Genomic DNA, 19,737 nt, shown 5'->3' on the forward strand with positions numbered 1-19,737 from the left:
TGAATTTTGTGAATAAAAATGTTCATTATCATCTTTAAAACTAGAAAAGCACTCAGAGAGCGCAGTTCTCTCCCAAGCATATTGTGATTGTCACGCAACACTTTGGTCCTACTTTAATGTTATACTCCCTTTCAGCAGACTGTCTGCTACAATTTGGTGTTAGTTGCAAGATTGTATGATAATTACCTGACAGTGTTGAAAATTATGATGACCCAGTACATATTTCATATTCCAGATCTTAGTATCCAGAATATTGCCAGGATTTGGATTGTACTTTTACATTTGTCAGAAAATATGGTGAACTTGTCTTGTGTTGTTTTGCAAAGCAATCCGACCAATTATCATGGAGTTATATACACATATGGGGAAAATGACCCGATCTCATAATGATAAAGAATCCTTTAAAAAAGTCCAGGATCCAGACGGTGATCCGTATCACCTCCAAAATTTAATCACTTCGTCCCTATCCTTTTTTGAACATTTATGAAAATTTCAACAAGATCTGTTTTCTACTTTTTGAGTTATGTTGTTCACAGACAAACTCTCCCAAAAGCATAACCTCCTTGGGGGTGGAGGTAATTAATTTTCAGTGGTCAGATCGTTGTGATTTATTTCAGTAAGATGTATTTCTGTTGAGCACAGCTGATTGGATTTGTATGCAGGGAGAGGCACGAGGAAAGCAGAGCTAGGGGCTGGAACTGAGACTTTGTTGGAAACAGATGCTGGGCCGTCACACTCTGTTCTCTCCCAGATACGAAGAGTTTATCGTGCAGAACAAAAGCTGAAAGTCACAAAAGTCTGTGGCAGATCTAGAAACATAGAGAGGGGTATATACGGCCTGTTCTCAGCTGTTCATCTGTAAAGGAAACCGATCGCTGTGAAGAAGCCACTTCCCATGACATCAGTGTGTTTGTTAAATGACCTCCACAGGCGTGTCAGACACACCTTCTCATTTCCTCCCTGAGTGTTTGGATTATTTACTCAATTTACAGACTGGAGGAAAAACAGTTTATGTATCAGAGACTGACCCTGAAACACCCAGAGAGACACTGATGGAAATGAATCTCACTTTGCAGTCACAGAGAAACGAAATAACAGCTTTTGGGTTTGTAGAAAGTGGTAAAAAGTCTTCTTTCTTTCACAATCGGATGACAGAGACCACCCTCTGCTGCTTAAAATGACCCATATTGTAGCGTCTGATCGCTGACACAGTAACATAATTTCCCAAGATGTTTTCTTCTAAGTCAAGGGACATCTGCAGACTTTTACAAAAAAAGAAAAAACAGATTCTAAACAGATTTTTAATCATTCAAACACCAGAGCTAAATATTTTTCTTATTAAACAGATTTTCACAGGTGCTAGTCATCCATCTCCAGCTCCTCATCACTCCAACAAACTGGGAGGATTACTACAGGCAGAGGCTGACACACTGACCATGTATGCAACCTTTCCGATTTTTGCAACACATGTGCGTCAGAGGAGGTGAACCCAATCACGATGCGGCAAAAAAGACAAACAACTGGTGGTTATTTCTTCGCACACATATGGATGTAATCATTCTTGTTTGATGAGACTGACAGCTGGGTGTTGACTTTCCTTTTGTTCCCTCATGTTTTATAAGCTCCACTTCTTCTTTCTTCTGCTGCTGACCACAAAGTTTAAAGCGGAGAAAGAGGATTCAGATGTGGAGTAGCAGTGGGTAAAATGGGTTCAGTTATGAGCTCTGTGTCCGAAAATCTGAGGATGAAACTTTATGTTGTAATGTAGGCTTAAGTTGAACAGGTGAACTGTAGAGACAATAGAAAAAGGGATTCCCAGTTAACAAAAAAGGGAGGGCTCACTCAGGATGAGATTTCTCTTTATTATGTGATGGAACAGGGCTAATGGAGCCTCTGGGACTCAGACACTCCAAGAACTGCTGGCATCACATGAAAGGGTAAAGACAGTGTTTCGTGCGGAGCAGCTCTGTCACACTGTAAAATACTGTTTTTCTGCTTATTGGGAGGATTTGGCACCACACACCCAGAGGAAAAGGTGTGAAAAGACCCTAAAACCTGACAACTAATAGAGAAAGAGCCATCCCCAACAGCTCGCCCTCATCCTCCTGAGTGTAAACAGGCCTGAGGGGGTGGGGTATGTTGTGATGGGATCTGTGAATTTATCAGCCGTGGACATTCCTCTGCACGCTGCCTGGGAAGGCTGCTGTGATGACGTACACGGGACAATGGTGAGGAGGAGGTTTAAGAGCTCCCTGCTGCTTTGGACTGGGTGTGAATGTGAAATACAAGCAGAGAGAGACACTTACACTGAAACCCAGGAGGAGGAGACGACATGTGCATCAGCAAAGGAGATTTATGATTCTGCGGAAAAGAGAATCATTAAGTTATGCAGATTCATTAAGTTAATGCAGCCATGTTTCAGAGAATATAGTTAAGTATATGTGTGACCTCAGTTTTAGCACCTGTTGAAATGTGCATTTCAAAATGCATGCTGACGTCAGAAGAAATGTTTTTAGTCAATACATTTTGTCTTGCGCATTTCTGAGAACTCCAGCATCTCCTAAAGGAGCACAGAGTTGACGTCAGTGGCAGCTGCAGCATTGGTTATGCTAATGCAAACAACATGTGCGTGACCTGAGCTCCCTAAGACGGCATGTAATTGATCGGATATGAAGCATATGTTTAGATTCTGGGATTCGAGCCGAGGTCAGAGACGTTATTGAAACAGTTTGGCCGAGCAAAAAGCTCAGCCAAACCATCAGAAGTCAGAAAGGAAGAAATTTTGCATCTTTTTAAGGAAAGGAGTAAAAAATAAAGAATAGAAGGTGAAGGGAAAAGAAGATGAAGATGTTGAGGAGTGTTAGAAACAGAAGAAGAAGGCAGGGCCTCAGCTGTCACACAGCTGTGGATGACGGACAGGGTCGAGGGTCTTGTAGATCTGATTAAGGCCCAAAGAGAGCCCTTTCCTTCCTGAATGTTCCGGACTGTTTGTGTTAGAGCGTCTCTTCTTCTGGGTGTGGGAACCGGCTCCTCCCAGAGCTCAGGGTTTCCTTTCCACGAGGACCCAGAAACCATCCTGTGGTCTGTCACTCAGAGTCTGACTGAAGCATGAAGACTGTAAAACCACATCAGCTATCCTGCTTTTTCCCATCAGCACATTAAAACATTCTGTACTTGACTTACTTTTGGAAACACCCCTTGTGGCCACTCCAGGAACTGCAGTTTTCACTGCGAAAAATGTATGGATTTCAGTCTATTGATGATCCTTTCCCTCTCAGCTCTCTCCTGGTTGTGTAACCACACCTCCTCTCTGACCTCACAGAACATCTCAGACAGCACCAGGAGACGCAGGATCACGTTCTCCACATCTCCTCCCTCCTCTCAGTGACCTCTGACCTCCAGAACAAACTCAATACTCCCCTCCCTCCCACCTCGGCGCTGTCAGGGGGACGGGATCTGTTCCAGTTTGAAAGAACAACAATAGATGAAACCAGAAAAGCAGAAAGGCTTTGTTGTGTAACTGTGACTCAGGAGTTTTCTGATTGTTTCAGATTTCTGTTCAATTTTTTTCTCCACAGGGAAGAAAACAGACTTGAGAAACTTGCCTGATGTTTTGAGAAAATGTTTCTTCCTTCTCATTACTAGTTTCTGGGATGCTTGATTGTTTGGGAGTCAAGGTGAAGTCAGGGACCTCAAACAGCCTGTCACGCTGTCGTGACACAGAAACACGAGGAATATCAGACGGACCCTCACAGCATTCTACAGGATTTATTGACAACACCTCCTCCTTTCTGTCTCCAGGTCCCAGGGAGGCAGCCGGACTCCCTGGCACCAGGGTCTACCGCTGGAGGAGATCTATATCCAAGATACGAGCAGGAGAAACTCCACCCAGGGTCCTGGTGTACACAGAGACAAACACACAGAGACAAACCTGTTACATCCTCTGAGCTAATCGTTCCCTGAAGCCGCCACAACACAAACATCCCCCAGGACAGAAACGCCACTCTTCCTCTGGCTCACTGCTGTTTTTAGAGCTTTAAATCTTAGCTGTAGCTGACAATACAGGTACACAGACTGGGGGGAGGACTTTTATTTTGAAGGAGTAAAATGTAAATGCTTAAGTATCAAAAGTGAAATGTTCCATGCAACTTCTGACAAGACTGAATGCAAAATGTGGAATCTGCAAACAAAATGAAATAAAATAATATAAAAACAAACAAACAGCAAGCATCGTAAAAGTATCAGAAATCTGACTTAATTCAAATTAGACATAAAGTTGGTGATTCTACAGTAAACTTTAGGAATGGTTTACCTCAATTAGATTACAAAGACAGGTGTTGAGATCAAGAAATGCAGCAGTATTTCAAACAAATTTTCCAGCATTCTTTTGGTTTTTGCTTAAACTTAAAGCTGATGCATAAAAGATGATGTTAAAAAGCCAAGCATTCAAAGCATCAGCTGACCTGCACCAACCCTTGAGGCGTCACGTATCCTGGTGTTTTAAAGTCATGAGAGTTTTTTGCTAAAATTTAAAAAATTGGTGAAACTAAACTAAAGCACGAGAGAACACAGCTTGTTTTGAGGAGTAAAAAAGCAAATGGATCCAGGCAATATAGCTTAAGATAAAGCATGATGGATGGAAATGTCAACTGGAGACAACACGAACAAAAACACCAGTGAAGCTCTGCAGCTCTGTGCAACTTGCTCTGTTTTGTGTCTGATGGTGGATGTAAGCCGTCTGCATCTCCACCTTTTTCTGTGCAAAGCTGCTGCTACTGAGCACCTTTGTTTTGACATTACTCAGTGTTAAAATTTGAGCCTCTGGATTTGTAAATTTCCCATTTATGGATCTGAGACAGAAAAACCTGCCTCTAAGAGGCAGATAATCCAGAGTTATGTCCTTTAATCCTTTATTCAGCGTCCCTGTTTTACATGAAAGGCGATCAATCACCGAGCCAACGCTGACATGTGCCGAGCAGAAGCCGAGCGATGCAGCTCTCCAGATGTCGACTCCTGGATCATCTGTGACGCACACAATCTCTCACAGATGATTCTGCAGAGGTCAGAGGTCGCTGTATGTTGAGCCTGACTGAGCGGTTCTCATCCCGAGGCCAGAGGCAGGATCCGGGTCAAGCTTTTCCTCTCTGGCATTGGTTTACCGAACACACACACGCACTGGTGCAGTGTCGTGTATTATTTACTGAAGAATCAAAGTGACAATTCTTCAGTAAATGGACTGCAGTGTTTCTAGCTTCACCCTTTTGGGTCGGATTGGTATGTCTGGCACCCTGACAGAAGGGCACAAAAAAAGAGGGATGGTAGTGTTTAATTTGGGGATATGTCCTGATTTAAGTCAATGGAAACGCCAGTAAGACCAGATGGTGGAAAAGGGGCAGAATCCCACTTAGAGGAAATAACACTCAAAAATCTATTTTGTGGATTTTTGATGGAGCCTTTTTTCAACACAAACTGAAATATTTTGCTCTCACGCTGACTTTTTGTACATTTTTGTCCGCATCCTGTCTTGACTCAGTCTGCAGGCAGTATTTCTGCAGAAAGATGCTTCCTGAAGAGAAAACCGTGCCTTTATCTTCATTGTCACTGTCTCTCTTGAGTTACTGCTTCATTCCTGCTCCATGTGCACCTCCTCCCTCTCTCCTCAAGTGTTTGTCTGGGTCAAAGTTCACCCTCCAGCTCTGCTCCTCCTATTCTCCCCTCACTGCTAACAGCTTATTGCTGCCCTCTGCTGTCTCACAGTAACCTTCACTGCAACAACAGCTTCACTTCACCTGTTGAAACACCTATGAGTAGAATTTTAACTAACAGATCATGTGACGTTTTCTTTCCCCCAGAGAAACAATCGTGTGCACATGGCGTGTGCATCCACATGCAGATTACACACCCAAGGAGTTTGCTGATCACTGTGATAATCCTGTCTCTGATTCCCTAGCGGCTGAGGAATGAAGAGGAGAGTCTCACAGAAGAAGGAAAAGATAGCCACTATAACATGTGCAGATTACATGTATGACATAAAATAAAGGATGAAGTTATAGATTTTAACATCTTTTGTGGTTCTTTAAAGCTTCTGTTTGCTTCCTGAGTGGCTTCTTTGCAGTGCTGCTTGGCCTCTATTAGGCCAGATGGCTTCCCCCAGCAATCCCCACTCACAATCAAGATTAAGATTACACACACGCACACACACAGCGAGAAACACATGTACTGAGAGACGTCACATACTCTGTAATTAATGTGCACTTGCATGTAGATGATATAACATAGCATCCCTTCGGTCAGTTGACACAGAAGCTTAAGTTATTAAAGGGAGCCATCGATCTCAGCAGCCCGAGGCTGGAGGAGTGACACGGATTAAAGTATTTTTATACCACAAAGCCACGTATCCACGGCACTCATCTGAAAGCGAGAGGTGAGAGCAGACGTGAAGCAGAGACGGTGTAAGGAGGGGGAGAAAGCCGCTGTCAACAGGCATCCTTCCAGGCCTGCTCTTCTTCTCCGAGGCCTCCGGGCCGCACAGCATGAAGCGAGCACCATGGGCTTTCTGGAAAACTACCAGGAGATCGACCCAGTCACTTTGAACCTTTGCATCCTAATTGCTAGCTACGTTATCTTGCTCCTGGTCTTCCTGATATCCTGTATCATGTATGACTGCAGGGGCAAAGATCCAACAAAGGAGTACGCCCCGGACCCTCAACCTACGACTCAGTCTCCCATCAGGCTGGTGGTGATGCAGAGCTCTCCGGCTCCGGTGACACGGTGGGACACAGCAAACATGATCACAACCTACCACGAGCCTGCTCACTCGGACTTCAGGGAGAGGAAAAGCACTATGGTCTAACCCAGACCAAAAACACTCACTTTTTGTAAATGTTTGACTTTTTTTTTTGTACCGTTTGCACCTCTTAATTTCTATTTTTCTCTGGAACAATGTTTGGATTTGACCTGAAAAGGACCAAACTTGGACGGTAAGCCAATGACATGCATTGATGTCTGTAAAGGTTAATTACAGATATTCTAAACGTGGATCCTCATGTTCAACAAGTTTAAAGATTAAGGTGCTCAAAAGTGAAGAAAAAGTTTATTTAACTGTGAACAAAAAAAGCAAGCTGTTATTCTTTGAGCTGTTGCACTTAATGTTTTTTTCTCCCCATTGAATCAAAATGATTTCCAAAGTGTGTGACAACACCAAAGAAAGGTTAAACAACAAAAATAACCTTGTTGTAAATTTAATAAACTTATATTCATACCAAAAGCAGCTGTTAAAATGCTCTCTGCACTGGCACCAAACTCCATTAAAAAAACACTAATTTAACATTTGCAGGATGGGAAAATTTCCAGCCAGCCTGTGCTTTTGTTTTTCTCATTTTTAAGGACTAAACTGAGCAGCACAAACATTTTTTAAGTATATGACAGAGCCGTTTTATACAACAGATCCACTCAATGACATAAAAATGCTAACTTATCCCAGCAGGTGTAAAGCAGCTGCTCTCATGACCAAGAAGTTTAATTGTTGTTTTTTTCCATGGGGTTTGGTGCATCTGAAGCAAACGCTATTAAAGCTATTTATAGAGGAGAAAAAGGATATCATCTAAGCAGACAGGGTCTATTTTTTAGAGGATAATTTCTGTAGATGTAGTCACGCACTGAAAATAATTTCAGCTGGGCAAAACCAGAATACTTGAAAGAAGATCATCAATAGAAATAAACCTGTTAAATTCCAAGTTTGTGTATGTTTGATCTGAAAGCTTTATAAAAAATAGGGCCCAGGTGTAAGAATATACAAACTGTCCTTTAGGTGCTGTGTGTATGCAGGTAAAATCCCTCTTTATCTCAAGGATCTCAAGCCAAAGCCTTCAGACTGCCGTGGAGAGGAAATGTCAGGACTGATAAAGCACAAGGAGGACAGACAGAGAGTGGGTGAGGTTTAGGATTAAGGTTAGGTCGAGAAAAACACAACGAGAGGAGTAGTAAAAAGAAAGTCAGATAAAGCCTGAATGTGTGTGTCTGTTCTTTGACCTTAAAAAAGTGAAGTGCTTTTAAAACAAGAGAAACACTCCTTCACACCTTCATGTGTTTGAACTTTATTCCACCATAACACTGTTAACTCGAGCTTAAACACTTCACAGAAATGAAAGCTTGATAGCTCTTGATTGGCTGTGGTTCAAGGATTAGAGTTCAAAAATTGGTTAAGTCAGACTGGACTGTAACCTCTTATATAATTCAGTGAAAGTAATGAGTGGAGTATGTGAAGCGTCTTCGTTCTTATTTTGAGACATCTTAAATCACCTTCCTGTGCCAACGGGAGGGTTATAAACCTTTTGATTTATGCAGCAAGAGCTCAGAGTTTGTTGTCAAGTGAGAGCACTTTCACAGGCGGCGACGTGACCCTGTCTTTCGTAACACTCAAGAGGTGATACGGGTGAATAAACAAAGTTTAGTGTAAACAGAGAAAGGCATGTGGTATCTGTTGGGCAAACAAAGTACAGTTGGGATAAGTTTCAGATTTGTTTCCCTCTCTGTCAATGAAGAAACTTTCATCAGTTTTTCCTCAAAAGCCCTTTACTCTCAGTTAGCTCCTACATGACTTCATCTGACGTGTTTTTGTCTTTGTGCCGTTTCGTTCTCTGCAGAGGTCACTCATTTTGAAGGACCTTTTTTGCGTGCATGCATTGTGCTGTAATCTGCATCGAGCCAGACTGATAAGCCTGTCAGAGGGCCTCAAACCAAAGCAGAGGCAGTTTTTCTTCCAAGGTGAAGATACCTGAGAGACAAATGTCACTTCTGAAACATGGTCTGGAGAGACGTTTCAAAAGTTTACGGTGCTCACAACATGAAGTCAAAATGTTCAATTTGACTCTCTTTAGCTCGTTTCTTTGTCCTTATCAAATATCCTTGAAAGACTTGGTACGACTAGACTGCAAGATCATACCAGCGCCTGGGGGGTTCTTTGTAGCTGTAGCCTTGGCCTCCGCTTCAGCTCTGGTTTCTTTGGGTGAGGTCACTAAGACTACATCCATGCTCAGGTCTCTCTTCACCTGTCTACCTATCAATCTCCAAGATACTTAACCTCTTAAGACTCAAGCTTTTGTCTGGTGTGCATTTTTAATTCACCTTTGACCTAACAATAATAATGATAATAACTTAACCTGGTCTTTGTACAGGAAGTTTGATTATTTGTGTATGAGTTCTCTATTAGCAGTTTGTTAGTAGTGTTATTGTATTTAAATATGTTTGTTTTTTTCCCCTAAAATTGGTTAAATGTTGCGATTTAACCAAAAGATGATGTGGGCAGTGTTCCTAAATGTGGCTTATCGGTCAAAGTTTAAAAAAATGAAGTATCATGTGTCTGAGAGGCAGAAATGTAATGTCCACATATGTGGACGCTGGGTCTTAAGTGGTTAAAAAAGCAAGTCCTGGTTAGACTTGGGCCTTGTACACACATAACCAGGCATATTTAGAAACAAATATACCACCTCATTTGTTTTAAAAAATACATTCAACCAGGTATATCTGCCAGTAAGTGCATAGGTACGAGGCATGAGGCATGCCAAACCCATACATGGCGGTGTTTTTGAGGTGTGAAACCTGTGTCAGCCATTCAGAATGAGCCCAGCAACAAAACCAGCTGTGATGTTAAAAAATAAAAACTCTGTTTCTTGGTGTATTCATGAAACCATGAAACCAGAGTTTTCCAAAATCTTCACTCTGGCTGGAAATTTCAGAGAACATCATATTTTGTGATACTACGGTTTTGTGTGGATGACAGGCCTCAACGTAAAAAAAATATATATGTATGTGGTGTCCCTGATACCTGGCTTTGGCCTTAGAGGTGCTGGCTCTTACCCTCACTGAAAACTGACCCAACACCTTCTTGAGTTACCCGCCTGATGAAGCAAATGAAACCACATCATCTGCATACAGTAGAGCTAAAACTCTGAGGCCCTGAAACTGGAGACTCTCCTCCAAAAATCCTCCCATTGGCAGGGGAAAGAATTGGTTTTGCAAAAATATAAGCCAGAAGACGAGAGAGGTTGAAGCTCGTGGTTGGTAAATCTGTCCAGGCAGGGTTCAGAGTCTGTCCTTCATCAGCAGTTTAAACTAAACTAACCTGTAGATCTCTTTTACGAAATTCATTTAAACCAAAGCTTTAGAATTGATTTGAGACATGAAAAACCCAAACAAAAAGTCAGATCGATTATTGTGATTAGAGTTCATTATCTCGTACTTCAAACTTCAAAATCTCCTTGAAAACTGTCTGATTGTTTCATTTTTTTCTGTTATTTGTTGCACACACTCTGTTTTTCTTGCTGCTAAAATTTTGGCTTGTTCTTGGTCGGTGATGTTTTGGCTGATCTGCTTGTTTAGCGGGGAAATAGAGCGACCACAAGGTCAACTGACTCACTTCTTTGTTGGTTCACAAAAGCCGCTACGTGTCTTAATGCGTGATTATTCAACAGACTGCAGCACCAGTCTTTGCTGCCAACGCTCAACAGAAATAGATCTGGTTCAGCAAGCACCAACAGAGACTTGGATGAGACTCAGTGTAATCCTGCTGCTTCTGAGAAATGTGCAGAAAAAAGATGCGATTCATAAAACAGACAGTGTTTTACATTAACAGCCGTTTGTTTTGCCTGTTGGGAGGTTAACGGCAGGAAGTGCATTCTAGCCTGAAACAGTAAACCAATTACAGAGCTGTTTAACCCCATGTCACGTGTGAACAGAAAGCTTCTATTATTCTCACACATATGTCTGCCATACTCAAACACTTTCACACAGACGCTGAGGTAAAAATACTCCAAAATGTCCAAGTCTTTAATGATTTGGTGTTTTCAGCAGAAAATGTTTGGGTGTGTTAAAACAGCTAAGGTGTTAAGTGTAGGTCAGCAGGTGTCTAATCCTGTTGTGAGAATGAGTTTGAGTCAGCATAAGCATAATCTGACCTCTGACTTTTCAGACTAAATAGATCATTTTATTTCAAAAATCTTGGACTTGTGGACTTATCCCCATCCCCATCGAAAGGAACATTAATTTGTGTTCTGCACATGTTCTGTTTGGAAGGAATCTTGGCCTTTTGATTACAGGAAGTCTGCCATGCTGTTGTTGTTGTTGCTGCTGCTGCTGCTGTAGCTATGAGTGCAGTAAGAAGAAGCGGAAATTACACATATTGCGTCATGATGTTGTCCGTCCGTTGAGATAATGTCAGTGTGTCACTGTTTTGATTGGGATACCATGTCAACAGGAATAACCCTGTTTCCTCAGGCATGTAAAGGGGTTATTCCGAATGTTTCAGAAACAGGAATATTGACCTATACCCGACCATTGACTGCATGTAAACATAGCCACTGACATCAAAACTAGGTGATGAGAAAGCAGCTGGTATTCATAAACTCAGGCTTGGTGATGAAGATATGAGGGTCAGGTGTGCAGCCAAGTGAGGAGGATTAAAAACATTTGGATGAAAACAGGAAGTGGTCCTGCAGACTTGATTTGTTGTATCTGATCATTCATTTTTCATTCATCATTCACTTTTTATTTTTGACTAATTAAAGCCCACCTGTGGATGTACTGTCCTTGAGTTTGAGTACAAGACACCCAACCTCCACATTTTCTTTTAATATGTTTAAAGAATAGAGCAAACTCACATATTCCCAGACTTCATCACTCAGTTCAACCTCTACAACTGCTTTTCTTCTAAGTGTGTCATTTATTCTTTTAACTGTGCAGCAAACACTTGCCAAACTGTCACACATTGCATAAAACATAATTTGCATGGTTTATATTGTTTTCTTTCAATGCAAGAAATAGTATGCAAAGAACAATTTTCTTACTTTTTTTTTTTGGGAAATTACTTATTTTGTCATCTAGTTTGCACTGTTCTCTAATTTTGTCCAATTTTTAAAAATTGTTTTAATCAAGAGATTCTGCACACTATCTAAAACTTTTCCTAGATTTTTGTAGGCCAGCATTGCATGAACTGGAAGCTTACAGTATCCTTTCTTATTGTGCAAAATGTTTTTTTTTTCTTTTGGTTCAACATGTGTTGTTAGTATTTGGATATATTTTTCTAGTGGTGCAGTACGTTTCACTGGTGCAATGAGCTTAGTTCAGCAGGCACTGATTTAATGTATAACACAAAATGACACAATAGGTCTAATGTGTTTATAGAAACGTTTAGAATAACAAATCTGGGAATGAAATGAAGCAGAAGAAGTCAGACAAATGTCATGAACTGGTTTACATAGAAAGCGTTAAGTGTTGCCGCTGGTTACACAGTCAAGCAGGTGAGCCACTTTCCCCAAATGTTCTCAAGGATTTCATGATGTCAAACTGCCAAGTGCACAAGGGCTTTAATGCTCAATTTCAATGCCAAGCTGCACCCTACCCAAGTGTGTCTGCAGGCCTCCATAAAGACATGCCAGTGGATGTCAGTGGATGTAGTTTCTTCTGATACAGTTATTTGTTGCTTGCTTACTACCTTGTCTGAATTTCCTTGCAGAAAATCCACAGGAGTATGAGCTTTATTTGACTTGTTTAACCCAAAACCAAATACACATTAGACAAGCAGCTCTGTCAGTTATATTTTTTAATGTTCTGAATTCTCATACACAAGCCCTATACATTATAGGAGGTGTAGATGAGGCTAATCTGCCATTAAATGTCAGACGCTCCCACAAAGGTGCTCTCAGTTATACAATTAGAACAACACCCAGGCACAGGAAGAAGAAAATGAAGCAGAATTATGTTTAAAAATTACTTTGCTCCCTAAAGACATTGATGTGTATAAAGTAATACACCTGCATGAGGTGATGGTGCAGGTTAAGCTCCATCCTCTCCCAAACCAGAGGCTGCAGACTGTCACAGATACAGACAGTTAGCTGCCAGGATAGAAAGATGTCCTGACCTGCTGAGTCTCACTGCTGAATATCCACAGCTCTTAAGTCTGTATCACATAAGAAAGCATAGGAGATAAAACAGACCAAAGCTAGAAGCAGAAAGAGACACCGTACAGCCTCTGGCATTTTCACGTTGTCTGTGCTATGTTGTGTGTATCACATGGACAATGACCCTCTTTTTCTGGAACAATCCCATTCTCTGCCTCTGTTTGTGCATCAATGATCCAGATACCTTTTATTTAATCTGCTCAACAACATTTTCTATACATTTCTGATATAAATGTGTCCTATTTTTCTGAGCCAGCTTCTATAATCCTGGAGAAAATGCCTGTAAAACATTTGTAAAAGGGTTCAGAGGGTTTCCTCCTCTGCGCTGACGGAAAACAGCGTGAACTTCATTAAGCCCCAGGATTGCACTTTGCTCTTACATAAAGGCTCTGTTATATCTGAGAGTCCCTGATCAAGTTACAGCGGTCTTATGTAATAGAGCTGTTCCAGCGTGACACTCTTTGTGCTCTTCATCATCCGCCTGTGTCACTGTGTCTGCGGGAACAACAATCTCGGACCCCAAAGCCACAAGTTTCTGGTTTTCTGAAAATTCTATTGCAGGACACCTACTTCAAATCTCTTTACTAGCTTTCAGCCTGCATCAAAAGAAAGCTGAGTCTCAGATAAGCTGTTAAAACAGTCTCTGTGATTTACATTTACTCTGTTTATTTCATTTTTTTAGGTACACTTGTATTTTAGTCTGTTTTTCATGGCTTCACCAGAAAATGTGTTTTTTATTGAGTTGCTACAGAGCCCCTCAAGTCCCCAAAATAAAAAATACAAAAACAAACAAAATAATCTGTGCTCAAAATATAGATACATTTTGTGAACAAGTTATTGTTGTGTTTCCCATGTATGCCTAAAATAATAATATATTCTGAACTTTGGGGCTCTGACAAAAAAAAGATACCTTTTTTTCTTTACATTTTTAAGAATAAAATTAAGAAGACCTCATAAAAAAATATTTTTTATATAGATCAATACTACTTGAAAGGGGTTAGTTTAGCTTTGAAACTTAACTTCATAACTAATATGTTTAAAGTAAGAATATGCCCCTTTTTAATCAGTATTTTCTTGCATAACCAAACAAAACACCATTAAGATTATGTAGTGGTTTTATTTATTGTGTGTGACAGTCCGTGGCTAATTTTCCTTGCCTTAATCAATGAATACAGCCTTAAAAACCGTTTTGGTTCATACAGAGACATATTTTAAATAACATTAGTTTTCCTTTGTCAGATTGTGGATACTTAATTCATTTGAATAAATGTATGTGTCTCGTAGTTTAAAAGAGTACTGATACATCAGTTTCAGATGTATGGATGAAAGAAGACAGATACACTATAGCACAACATAAAAAGAGGATAAAAAGATGTGGAAACTGTCTTGCAAGTTAAAGGAATATAATCCAACATACTACGATAAAAAGAAACTACTTTCTTAATACTCACGGCACACGGACTGAGTTATGAAGCTAAGTAAATTTAAATGTACGTCTTGGGTTTATTGATGTATTCACATCGCGTTTTAATTGTATTTCGATGTCAATACCACAGACTGTATTAAGTCACGTTTCTGTACGAGTCGAAGCCTAACTTTTATCTTATTGGCCAGTTTGTTTCGCTGCTTGCCTCTCATTGGCTAAACCAGCTGTCAGTCACAATATTCCCACAGTGGGCGGCTGGGCACAAACAGAGATCAGCGGGGTGCTTCCCGTCATTAGCCGCCGGCGGAGCTGCTTGCTTGCACAGGGGGGGACTTTTCGGTTTGGCCTGCCTCTCACTGATACTCATGGATATTTTGAATCAACAGAAGAGGCAGTGAGCCGATTTTCGATCCAGAATGGTCTTAAGAAAACGGCTAAAACAGAGCTTTGTAGCAGGAGTGTTGATGCTGCCGGTGCCTTGTAGCTGCAGTTGCAGTTAGCTTATGGTTAGCATTGGGTTAGCTGATGCTAGGCCTTCCTTTTCCTTTCGTTTTTCAGGACACTTTGTTTTATTCTTCTCTTTGAGAGGCGGGTTTTGTTTGCTGATTTTTGTATTGCCTCCTGCTGTAAAGAAGATTAAAATGAAGAGGGTTAACAGCTTCCAGAGGTGGGTGGGTGAAGTCCGGCTTATCTTTCTGTTAAAAATGCGGCTAAAGTCAACTGTATGAATATTATAGTGCAGTTAATAGTATCAGGTAATGACTCAAGGCTGGTTCAGGTGTGACATCTTTTTGTGTGACCGTTAACAGAAACCTGTTTCCTTCCCAGGTGTCACCCAACAGTTCTAGTTATTATGCAGCTAAATGTATTAGCAGATGTTACTGCAGATCAATAACGTTTTTTAGTTTCTCTACACTTTGACGCTAAAAAAATGCTTTTAGGTCTTTGATTCATTGGTCCATCAAAGGAAAATTATCTGCATAAATTTTGTTCACAATAGTATTTCTTTAAAGTCTGGAATCACAGCTTGTTTTTATCTGTGTATGTCACTTTGAAATTATTGTGTGTTTGGTCTCAGTAGTTAAAGATATCATTCTGGACTCCTACACACTTACCTGGTATTTATCATCAAAGTTGGAAACAAAGATCTTCTCAGAGCAACAGGCTTTTTAAAAGATAAAATTATTCTCTTGAGATCTTTGAAAGGCGGACTGGCTTCATGATTCAACTTATATCTTAAATTCAGGTTGAGATTGAATGTCAATGTGTATTTATAGTAATAACTGTTTGACACTGGTGACTCGTTTGCTATTGTCCTCTAATAAACTGTTCTTCCATGTGATAAATTTTGGTTTATTAACACTTAAGGAACATATTGAGTTATATGATTCATGGGGAAAGACATTGCACTTATACTTTATTATACCACGCCACAATCTGGTCAGGAATGCAGGTGAAGTTTGCATTCCAGGTCATTCTATGCTAGAACAAGAAGTACACCAACCTGTTTATTGTAGTTGATGTTAAGTGAGAACACTCACAAATAAGCTTCTTAAAAATGGTGTGAAATGTTTCGAAGATTTAAAACAGCAAATGAAGTCCATCATGTGTTCACCTCCAGAACTGATTCAGTGTTCATTTAACCAAGTTCATGTAAGTAGAGTTAAAGGATTTAGTGTTGTTCAATGTCCTCTGTTGGTTAAGGTTAGAGATTATTTCTATGTAGAACCTTTGGAGTCAGCTGCCCTCCACATTTATGATTGTTTACATGAACAACTTCTTTTTACTTGCTCACAATGTCCGTTTTTACTATGATCAACCAAAGTTAAAGAAAATTAATTTGATTTAATTTTACAGGGAACAAAAAATGTACATGCTGCAACTGGAAGTGTCAATATGTGCAAAAACAAACCCAAAAAACAAACAAAACCCAGAATTATCCAAATTAGATGATTTATTTCTTTATTTTATTGTGCATCATCTTCATTTCTTTCCAAAAAGCAGACTGCTACAAGGTTGTTCATTTGAATCCTATGTTTCTGTGGGTGTGTGTTTCAGGTACATGAACAGGCGAGCCTCTGCTAACTGCCGATACCAGCCCACCTGCTATGAGCACGCTGCAAACTGCTACACTCATGCGGTAAGAGGTTTAAATTCACCGGTAAATAACCTCTTTAAGTTCATTTTTAATGATTTTGTGTTAATTTCTCTGCAGCTCCTCATCATACCGGCCTTTGTGGGCATGACGCTGCTGCATCGTCTGTCCAATACCGGCTGGGAGAGAATCACCGCCTGGATTTATGGCTTGGGCCTGTGCGCACTCTTCCTGGTCTCCACTGTGTTTCACATCATCACCTGGAAGAAGAGCCACTTGAGGTAAAGAGGAAAAAACCTGCTCTACCCTATCTCATCTTCAATTTAACCGTGCCGGTCCCTGTGGGAGTAGAAGTTTTTATTTTGGGAGAGGCCTGATCGAGAATGACTTTGAATGTCCTTCCTGTTGTTTCAGGTCTATGGAGCACTGTTTGCACATGTGCGACAGAGTGGTTATTTATTTCTTCATTGCTGCCTCCTACACACCTTGGTGAGTGCCACAAAGGGCTGAAATTTACCTCAGATAACCGGCAGGTATGATTGATTTTTGGTGTCATGATGATTCCCCCTCCTTAGGTTGAATCTGCGTGAGCTGGGTCCTCTGGCTGCTCACATGCGCTGGTTTGTTTGGCTCATGGCTGCTGCTGGGACCATTTACGTCTTCAACTACCACGAGAAGTAAGTTAATGCAACATCTGAATCAAAGAGGGGTAGGGTTGTTGCACTTAAATATCCCTAAGTTATTAAATGGGATACCTATGAATTAGCTTACACACACCACATCTAAAGCTTTATCTGCTTTTTTGAATGTTTAAATTGTTGTTTAACTTTGAAAAACTTTTTTGTTTGCTGGCCAGTGATTGACCTTATTAATGTCTCTGTTTCTACAGGTATAAACTAGTCGAGCTGGCCTTCTATTTGACGATGGGGTTCTTCCCGGCATCGGTCGTGACCTCGATGGTAATTTGAATATTCATACACATCACTTTATTTGCATTAGCCAAACCCTCAAATATAATTTCTTTCTGCCTTGGTGGAGACTTCAGATTACTTTAAGCTTGAGTAAAACAAGTTTTATGAATTAAATCAGATCAGTTAGACTGATATAAGAGCTGTAAAAGAAGGTAAGGGTTAAAAAGTAATATGGTTTTACAAATTTGCAGCTAAAAAAACAGTGTTTGAATGTCTTCCAGCCCTCAGATTTTTTACCAGCTTGTTGAGGCCACAAGAGCCTGCACACTGAAAACAAGCCTGACCATCCTGAATCTGTAGTGAATGTGCTGCCCTCTTGTGGTTGTAATCAGTACAGCATCCTGTACATGGTCTGACAGCATGGCCTGTTACTTGCTCATTCTTGATATTTCAGTGACAATTTCCACATTATTTTTTAATCTTCTTTTTGAATGTGAAAAGTTTAAAGGATTTTGTCTTCACTTTTCTATGTTTTTGTTTTGTTTCTTTCAACATGTTTTGCCCTTTTAATGAAGAATACGTTCATGAACCCGCTGATTACGTCTTGCACCATTTCTCAATTTTTGGTTATTTTGTGCACTTCTCAGAGTAACACCGAGGGTCTCCACGAGCTCGCCTGTGGCGGCCTCATCTACTGCCTTGGTGTTTTCTTCTTCAAAAGTGACGGCATCATTCCCTTCGCCCACGCCATCTGGCACGTGTTTGTGGCGCTGGCTGCAGCCGTGCACTACTACGCCATCTGGAAATACCTCTACAAGGCCCCCAGCGCCGATTCCCTCCTCCAGACATAATCCACACCTTCACACCTGACTTGCCCGCCCGCTGGCGCTGCAGCGACAGCCGTAAAGTTTACGAAATAACGACCAGGAATTGTTTACTGTTTTTCTAACCTGGAGGAGAGAATATTTGTCTAACAGAGCTTCTTTAAAAGCTGTTTTCTAAAAGTCACATGAGGGAGAGTTTTGACTTTTTACAAAGAATCCTGATGTGTTCGGGAGTATTTGAGAAATTTGATAGCAGTCTTTTATATCGCTTAAACACATTCCACATCAAGGTTGTCTGTGTGTCAGAAGCTGGAGAATCTTTGATTTCACCACGTGGGTTGAGTAGCTGTGGCTGGGTGTCAATGAAACAGATTTGTAATATTTTTGATATTTTTCTTTGAAAAAATAAATAAAAGTGTTCTCTACCAAAACATCTCAGTCAAAAGAGAAACCAAAGATCCCAAAAAGCTGCTGAATAAGAGAAAAAAAAGCTTAGATTTGGCTAAAAAGTGAGACAAAAAATCAACTCTTGTACCAGAAAGTTTAATTCTCAGTCCTTATTATCACTTCAATGCACCTAAAACAAGCAGTCACAAGGTAATGACAAGAAAAGGTGCAACAAAAGTTTGTTTCTTTATTTTGTGTTGTAAATATATATTTTTTTACAGTGATTTTAACAGAAACCCATCCGTTACACACTGCCACACACACACACTGCCACACACACACACACACACACATACACACACACGCTTAGCTTCTCCTTTTTTATACAACTTTTTGATTGGTTTTCATTTGCAGACTTGTACTGAGGGTTACCAGGACCAAGCATGAGGAAAAAAAAGACTAAGGCTTTGCTTTAATGGAAATATTTCTATTATTATTCTTAATTAAGAAGTTTTTAATTAAGTTAAACTTCATTTCCTAATCTGAGAGTTATTTTTTTCTCATTCTCAGGCCTGATTTTCCTCCTGGTCTTTATTTTCAGTCCCCTCTCTAAGTATTGAGCGCCCCCTGCTGGCAGGCTGCTGAAACACCCATTTCAGTATAGCAGACAGAGCCAAATGTGAGAATGTGGGCTGAGGTGGTGAAATAACCTTTTCCACTTTCTTACTACTGTGAACAGTGCAGTATTTGGTGTGTATGTTTGTGCGTGTGCATGACCTCTGACCTCTGCAATCCTGTATCACATTTCCATCACACCACTTTAACGAGCCGTGTTTGTAAACTTGCTCGATGGCTTCTGATGTTCCATCAGTTTTGTTTTGTTTTGTTTTTCTTGTAACCACTCTGTTCTGTTACAATTGTTGATTTTCTGTTGTTGTTTTTTTTGTTGTTGTTGTTGTGTTGTTTTATGATCCTCGCCTTTTTTTTTCCAGGAACAAAAAATCTGCTTCTTGTTTGTCCTGTTGGTTGTTAATGGTGCTGCATAATCATGAATGCTCATCCATGATCGTACTGAACACCAACTTTCTAATGTGATAATAAAACATGATGATGCTCCAAAACACCTCCTGGTTAAGTT

At 40.4% G+C, this 19,737-nt stretch overlaps 1 protein-coding gene across 2 annotated transcripts; it reads left to right on the forward strand.

Moving 5' to 3' along the window:
* Window positions 1-6,801: 6,801 nt before the first annotated feature.
* mmd (monocyte to macrophage differentiation-associated) lies at window positions 6,802-19,737 on the forward strand. 2 transcript variants are annotated; one of them, XM_074697468.1, is made up of 7 exons: window positions 6,802-6,980; window positions 16,441-16,522; window positions 16,598-16,758; window positions 16,892-16,966; window positions 17,053-17,154; window positions 17,367-17,436; window positions 18,036-19,737. In XM_074697468.1, the coding sequence occupies exons 1-7, from the start codon at window positions 6,943-6,945 to the stop codon at window positions 18,237-18,239; spliced, it is 732 nt and encodes a 243-aa protein (XP_074553569.1). In that variant the 5' UTR covers window positions 6,802-6,942; the 3' UTR covers window positions 18,240-19,737. The 2 variants fall into 2 exon arrangements, with proteins under 2 accessions (XP_074553569.1, XP_074553568.1); XM_074697467.1 differs by lacking the exon at window positions 6,802-6,980 and adding an exon at window positions 14,643-15,049 and having other exon boundaries at window positions 18,036-19,735.

The sequence above is a fragment of the Halichoeres trimaculatus genome, unplaced genomic scaffold (assembly GCF_033239565.1).
Source record: "Halichoeres trimaculatus isolate MK-OKI-2021-1 unplaced genomic scaffold, fHalTri1.1 fHalTri1_scaffold_20, whole genome shotgun sequence".
NCBI lineage: Eukaryota > Metazoa > Chordata > Actinopteri > Labriformes > Labridae > Halichoeres > Halichoeres trimaculatus.